The following is a 7,808-nucleotide window of genomic DNA, read 5'->3' as shown; positions in this document are numbered from 1 at the left end:
AAATTCATTTATACTTTTACAGTAATTTTGAACCGTCACAAATTTTTATTTGTTAAAAATTATTTCCACTGGACATTGATCTCTTGTCATTTTAAAAGAGATTAATTTATTTTAAACTCTATTAAATAAAAATAATTTTCATAAAAAACTGAAAATAAAAATTTATATATAATTATTTTCGTATAAAATTAATAATTTAAATTTATTAAATAATAATTTAATTAAATTTATCAAAATAACTAATAATATTTAAAAAAAAGTATTTTGTCTAAAATTCTTTGGACTAACACGTGATATTTAGTATTTACTCCAAGTCTAAAATAAAATTAAACAATCCGTGAATATTACTACTTACTACTTACTGGTGGAATGAACACGAAGAACGCATCCTTCCCCATCACTGCTGTGCCGCAGCCGCCGGAACACACTGCGATGCCAGGGATTCGCCGCCTCCTTGCCTGGTATCCTTGCTGCTTCGCCACCTCTTAGCCGAGCTGTCTGCCTCGCAGACAGATCCCTCAGCGGCCGTGCAAGGTCGTCGCAAGAGCCCTCAGCCTCACAGCCACCATCCAGGTACGCCCTGCCTCGTTGCTTATCTCTCTCTTTCTCTCTCTCTCTCATGTCTTAGTTCCGTTATCTGATCTAGGTATGAGTTTGATTGAGGATTTGAGTTTTGTTGACTGCGGATACTTGCCATTCTTGTAGATTTTTGTATGCGATGAAGTTGAATGCTTTGAGCTCTTAGCATATGTAGTCATGAACTGAGCACAATATAATTTTCGTGATAAATTAAACACTATACTTTTCTGTGGTGGCCTTAATGAACTTTCTCTTTCACTGTAGTCCTGGTATATTGACATAATGGCAGAGAAGAATTTTGTACATTGAACAATTGTTGCCAATTGTAGAATTGTTAGTACTTGCTCTGTTTCTTAATAGATGTGATCATATATAAAGCTCTAACTTTTTTTTCGCTGTGGCATTTTGCTAACAGTTTTGGCTTTATAGGCTACTATATTATCTTCGATCACACTTATTTTATCTGCTATGTTTGTGCTGTTTGTTGAATAAAAACCTGTGTCATGGAAGCTTCAGATCATATAGTTTGCTTTTGTGCTAACTCTCCCCTTTATTCAATAATGTGATATTAAATAATTGCAAAATGCATCAGTTACTTTAATAGTGTAGTTCTAAGAATATCCAACTTCAGGTCTGTTTTCTTCACATGTATAATTATTAATAATTTATCCATATTTGTTGACTGCCATTTTGTAAACTGTTTAGATCTGGATTTTATCATTGAAACAGGGCGTGTTTCATGAATTGTGGTTTGATGGGTCTGAAGAATAGATTTTATTCTTTAAACTTTCTTTTTGTCCTTTGTCTTCAAAATCGGAACTTAGTCAACTTACAGATATTAATTTGGAGATGAAGTTGAATGTGTGGATTTGATTTGATTGGAAGAGTTGTTTTCAAAAGATAATGATTCAAAATTTCAAATAGATTCTCTTCTCCTTTGAAGGCCAAACCATTCGACGAAAGAGAAAACAAAATCTGTGCCTTAATACACTGTCACTGAGGAAGCCCCTCAGATAAACCCATTGCGTCTCCTTTTAGTTCAATGACATTCAACCCAGAGTGAGACATAACTTACCAAACATGTCAGCCACAGCACCTGAGGCCCGTCAATGGCACTGGGAGAATGCTGCTGCCGGTGGCACAGCTGGGTTTGCCACTGTCGCTGTCATGCATCCCCTCGATGTTGTCCGCACTAGGTTCCAAGGTCTTTGTTTTTCTTTTTTTGCATTTTTTAATTTTCTTTTTGCTCAAATAAATGGATATTTAATATTTGTCTTGTGTTCAGTGTTTTATGGGATTATTATTTGATTTGCAGTTAATGATGGCAGAGTCTCTCATGTTCCCAATTATAAGAATACTGTTCATGCAATTTTCACCATTGCTCGATCTGAGGTTTGTTTGTTTACTCATTCCACCCAATGCTAGCCATTTTTATCAATCAAGGATACAATTTTCGACAGTTACTTTACTTCATAATATTTCATTATTTTCTGCAATGCAATATTTAGAGTGTCCCTAATAATTAGTTTTTCTAGGACCACGGCTATAAATTGTTACAATATAGCATTTAAGACATATTGGCATTTGAAGAATTCTGCTTGTTAGGAGTTTCATGTTTTTAAGAAAGGAATTCACTGTAGATTGTGCAACTGGGCTTGTGTAAATTATTGACAGCTTTACCTATATATGGTTAAGACATATAGCTGGTGGTTAGGATAAGTCTTGCAAATTTGAAGAAAATAGATAAAATCATTATAGGCTTGGTCTACGCTAGCACCTAGGAAACTTGGTGGTTTATCATGTCATGTGCTAGTCGCACCCAGATTTTATTTTATTTTATTGTATTGTTTTGTTTTGCTTTCTATTTTGATTTTTTTTTCCCTGATTGGGTTATTTGTCCCTGTTGTTTGTTGATTAATGGTTGCTGATCCAAACACTCCTCATTTTTTCACCTTGTTCATAGTCTTACTTTTATTTTTATTAAGATGTATGCAGCTAAGATAACTGACGTATGGTTCAATACCCTTGGCTTTTACTTATCGTTCAGGAGTTGTCATTGAATATGTAAATAGCAGTTTGTTGTATTTATATTCCCTGCTTTATCTTGCAGGGATTAAGAGGATTATATGCAGGTTTTCTTCCTGGGGTTATTGGGTCGACTATTTCATGGGGCCTATATTTCTTTTTGTGAGTTTCAATTCTGAACGTTAAATAATTAATCGTATTAAGTTAACTAGAATGATATTATATGTTATGATACACTGTGGAGTTTGTATCCTTAATTTTATTCTTGTAGTAGGCATCCATAGATTCCAAATATGTATAATGTGATCTTGATTTATTCAGTCTGAACTCTTAAAAGTCTCCCTCACGCACACATGCGCGAGTCCGCGTGCACACATACACACATGCACACACCTACAGAGGAATGGATTCTTTTGTGAATTTTCCATCCCCTAACTTCTTGATCAGCTATTAATATTTACATGTGACTAAGTTAAAATTTCTTAATTACAGTTATGATAAAGCCAAACAAAGATATGCTAGGAATAGGGAGGATACACTGAGCCCAGGTCTTCATCTTGCCTCAGCTGCTGAAGCAGGAGGTTTGGTGAGTGTTCACAATTCCATTATCATGAATGGATTGCCACATGCGTGCGCTCTATGTGTATGCACATGTTTTTGTATATTCTTGGTTAGGGCTTTGCATAATTTCCATGTTCAATTCAAAATTTTTTCTTACATCGATCCCAAGGAGTGGCGAAGGGTGGTAAGTAAAGTGTATTAGAGATTTGCCAATGAACTTTATTATGATAAGAGTGTGAGAATGGATTAATGGAACTATATTTAAGTTTACAGCTTTGTTATCTTTGTGAAAATTTTTAATATATTGTTAAGCTTTTATAGTTGAATGATTACTGATTAGGATTCCAAAGCCTGCTAAATTTACTATCATTTGATTTCCATTGTCTTCTGTCAGGTGTGCTTGTGCACAAATCCTGTTTGGCTGGTAAAAACAAGATTGCAGCTTCAGACTCCTCTTCATCAAACACGACCATACTATGGGATTTTTGGTCTCATCTCCATCTTAATTTAACTTCATTCTCAACTGTTCACTTTAAAGATTTTTTTTCTTCTCAAAATATTCATGTCATTAGAATACATTTCTTGAAGTTATAAATTTAGCTGAATTATTATTTTAACACGCAGGACTTTCTTAATTGTAGTAATCTTCTGCCCACTTCTGTTTACAGTTACTACCTGTGTCAACTTTTAAGTGGCTTTTACAGCTTTGGTCTTTTAGACAAGAATCGAGAAATTGTTACATTCTCTTGAGTATAGAGCAAAAATGGTTTGCTTTGGTTAAATTATCCTGTCTCTTCTCATTAATTTATTATTACTTTATTAAGTTGATGTAATACTTTATACTTATGAAGTTAAACATTGCAAAAGATAATTAATGCTTTGTATGTATTTATAAATTATAAATAATTTTTGAAAAAAATAATTTCGCAAAATCAAACTTAAAAGCAGATAGATGGAGTACTATCAAAAGTTGCATAATGGCTCTCTTTCACCACCTGTTTAGACGATAATATTTGATTCAGTATTTATCTTTATCATCCAAAAATGTTGTAGCAATTCGTTAGTCACTACTATTAATCATCAATGTTTGGTCCTTAATTTGCTAAGTAATGTATGGCATAACTATTCATTGTATTTGTTTCACAGCGTTTTGTTCTATGATGTTTATTTTTAGTTTTTAAAATTAGGACGAAAAAGGAAACTTGTTTTCAACTTTACTTGTATATATTTTAAGGGAATCACTTTGTTTCAGCATGGGAATGATCAATTAGAATGTAATAGTCAGGGTTTGGGTATTTTACTTATTGTGGTTGTATTAATTTTGCTAACCTGTCATACAATTTTTGTTTCTTGTCTGAAAATATCAGATGCATTTAGGACCATAATGAGGGAAGAAGGTTTTAGAGCACTCTACAGAGGAATTGTTCCTGGTCTATTTCTGGTATGTTGATGTTTGTTATTTTCCAACTCTGTCTTGGCTCTTGTAAATTTAATTATTGATTGTTGATTGATTTTCTCCATCTAGTGGGATAAGGCTTTGTTATTATTGTTGTTGATACTTGTGAAATCGTGTCTGAAAAAAGATAACGTTGTTATTCACCCAATGTAACATATGATAAAGATCTCTCTTTTCGATTGATCCAGTCTGTGACGAGCATTGCCTCTGTAGCAGGTAGCCACTATGAACTTACAGAATTTGCCAATTAAAGCCATAGACTATCCAAAACTTTACAAATAGATCCTGTCCTCCCTTTTCTGTTTACTGCTATATTGCTAACGTAATGCGTTTGACATCTTATTGTCATCCGAGCAATGGCAGGTGACATAAGATTTGGTCATATGACTGAGGTTCACGTTTATTCCAGGTTAGGGAAAAGTTTTTCTAACATTTTTCCCTATATATTTATTATTTTTTCTTTATATCGTGTAAAATACTAAAGTCATATCATCATGAACCATGATATTTGTCATTCTCAAACTTCTTGTTAGAGATAGAAACCCATTCATAAACTTCCACCTAGAAATTTAAACATTTAGGAGAGTTGAATTGTGACGTAGCATGAGAACCATTGAACAAGAGCTTAAGAATTTGATCCTTGTCCTGCTCATTCTTATAAGAAAACAAAGAAGTTGAACTTCAAGAGGACCTTTCATCAGAGCTTACTTGCTCTTCCATTGAGGCTCAGATACATTACACTATTGTCATCCTTGTTCCATGTTCCTAACAATGGTGGCATTGAACCTGCAAGGACTTCAGTGCTCGTATTAGGCATGTGTCTCAGGAGGTACTAGGTTAGAAAGTGTAGCTGATAAGTGTTATGTGTTATCTCTTCCTAACCTGAGTATTTAGTTATTTTAGAGTTATATTGGATCCATGAGTCAGATGAGTGGGGAATGGTTAGTGCTCCACTATCTAGGAGTTATGCTAATCAGAGCTTGTGCATAACTACCTGTATAAGATAGGATCAAATAGTGGGCCAAGTCTTTCAGAGATGATTTACTATCGGGCCGGTAGTCCATAACACCAGTTATGATAAATTTTCTGAAATGTTTAAGCCGAGTTGCTTTTCAATATACTATTGTTATTATGAGGGTTCTGTTTTCTCTTGTGTGTGGAAGGAGCAACCTAGAACTCATGGCTATACTAATTATTAATACATGCAACTTTTTGTCTTTGTAAGATTTATAGAAGGCTCAATTGTTTCTTGTTCTTCAGCAGGTCTCTCATGGGGCTGTTCAGTTCACAGCATATGAGGAGCTTCGTAAAGTTATTGTAGACATAAAGCACAGGGGAAGTAAAAGGCATCTTCAAAACCCGGATGATCTGTTGGTAAGTAAATAATGGTTGGATTAGAATTACAGAGCATTGGACCATTTACATTTATTAACCCATTGTTTGATCATTGAAATTGAATTGAATGTCACTTATATAGGTCTGAGTTCTTGTTCCTATGTCATTGCTCAACTCGAGATCAAGTGACATTCCAAGAGTGATGAGTGATGACTCTTAAGGTTGTATCGTGTGCACAGATAATATTGACCTGAGTGTTTAATATGTGGTATTAGATATGATAGGATAAGTAAACACTACGCTAGATGTTAAGATATTATTCATTGTCTGTTGTATTCAGTATGTTGTTTCAACATATCTACAATGACTGTTATACATCATATTGTTGCAGTCTGGTGTATTAAATAAATATTTTTAAAATGTTTAATGCAAAAGAACTTTTTACAGTCCTCAGTTTATCGTGTTCCAGTGCTTTGAAATGGGTTTTAGACATTTTAATGTTCAATATCAACTATGGACACAGCTTGGGTTAAGTTTATTAATTTTTCTTTTCTTTGGTATTCTGCTTATGGTGTATGTGTGAGATATATGTATTTAGCATATAAGATTGGCATATTTTGTGTGCTTTATCTTCTGGGATTTAGCCTCTTGTATGTTTTTTTCTTTTGCTTTTTGTGAGGATATTTCTGCTATTTACCTGGGAAGCATGACACGGGGAGAACCTTCAGAAGGAAAAGAATTAGGAAGTCCCTACTGTTGTAACAGAATTGTCACCTGGCAAGCCTAGTGGGGAGGGTTTGAGATCCAATGGTTATTCTTTTATGGGTGTGAGAGGACAGAAGGGATATAAGGGAGTGAGTGGGAATGAGGGAAATCATGGACGGCCTTTTGAATAAAATCAAGCTTTAAGGAGAGACGGCAAGACTCTTGAAATTCTCTGGCGATGTCATCTTTCTCTATGAATTCTATCAAAACCCTGAGCTTACTTTATTTCCCCCTTTTTCTCACTGTTACATTCTTGTCTCTCTGGGTTTATCTTGGCGCCAGTTGTTATTATGGTTTCTTGCCCTTTTGTACTTTTTCTTGCTTTTCTAATTAACATATTTCCTTTTTTCTATTGCTCTGCCTACATTACCCCCTTTGGATTCGGCCCTTCTCTTGTCCCTTTGTTAATGCAGAATGCTTGTGCATCGAGTTGTCATTTTTTCCAAAATTTATTTAAGCCTGGTATTTAATACGTTGTTTAGCTTCTGGCTATATGATGCTTATAAATGATTGATTGAAGTTGTTTGATGTTCAACTTTGCAAGCTTTCTTCGATACTCGAGACTTTAGTGTTTTTATAACTTTTCACAGAATTCTGCTGATTATGCTGTTCTTGGGGCAACATCAAAAATTGCTGCAATACTTCTAACCTATCCATTTCAGGTACAGTTTCTTGTATCCTCCTCTTTGAAAGAGGGTTCTATATTTTTGTGTCCTTGTCTCGTCGAACATGATGGATCAATCTTTGACAGCATGCTTGCTTGCTCCTTTTTTTTCCAGGTTATGAGATCTCGATTGCAGGTACAAGAGTTGATTAAAAGATATGGATAATAGATAGCACTTTTGGTTTAATAGTACAAATTTCTCATAGGCAAATCGAAATTTCTTTCTCTGCAGCAACGGCCTAGTGCGGATGGGGTTCCAAGATATGTGGATAGTTGGCATGTTGTGAAGGAAACTGCAAGGTACATACCACATTATAAGTTATAACCCATTTCTTTGGTTTTGCATGTTTCATTGAAAACCAAAATGTATGCATTTAGTCTTTTTTCAGGGATTAAAATGTTGAAACAAAATTCTCTTAAGGA

General features: G+C 34.5%; 1 protein-coding gene across 3 annotated transcripts in view; it reads left to right on the top strand.

The window, feature by feature from the left end:
• Positions 1-347: 347 nt before the first annotated feature.
• The window catches only part of LOC107476668 (folate transporter 1, chloroplastic), a 7,762-nt gene continuing 301 nt past the window's right edge, over positions 348-7,808 (top strand). Inside the window, exons 1-11 of one of the 3 annotated variants that reach the window (XM_016096638.3) lie at positions 348-573; positions 1,523-1,783; positions 1,895-1,971; positions 2,690-2,766; positions 3,097-3,190; positions 3,560-3,653; positions 4,533-4,606; positions 5,882-5,995; positions 7,312-7,383; positions 7,501-7,521; positions 7,618-7,685. In XM_016096638.3, coding sequence (XP_015952124.1) covers positions 1,660-1,783; positions 1,895-1,971; positions 2,690-2,766; positions 3,097-3,190; positions 3,560-3,653; positions 4,533-4,606; positions 5,882-5,995; positions 7,312-7,383; positions 7,501-7,521; positions 7,618-7,685 — 815 coding nt within the window. In that variant the 5' untranslated portion in view covers positions 348-573; positions 1,523-1,659. Of the gene's footprint in view, positions 574-1,503; positions 1,784-1,894; positions 1,972-2,689; positions 2,767-3,096; positions 3,191-3,559; positions 3,654-4,532; positions 4,607-5,881; positions 5,996-7,311; positions 7,384-7,500; positions 7,522-7,617; positions 7,686-7,808 lie in introns of all 3 variants that reach the window. The other 2 variants (XM_016096720.3, XM_016096558.3) reach the window with 2 other exon arrangements.

This window comes from Arachis duranensis, chromosome 1 (genome assembly GCF_000817695.3).
Source record: "Arachis duranensis cultivar V14167 chromosome 1, aradu.V14167.gnm2.J7QH, whole genome shotgun sequence".
NCBI lineage: Eukaryota > Viridiplantae > Streptophyta > Magnoliopsida > Fabales > Fabaceae > Arachis > Arachis duranensis.
Note: the sequence above shows the minus strand (reverse complement) of the source record. Positions and strands in the feature narration are given on the sequence as shown.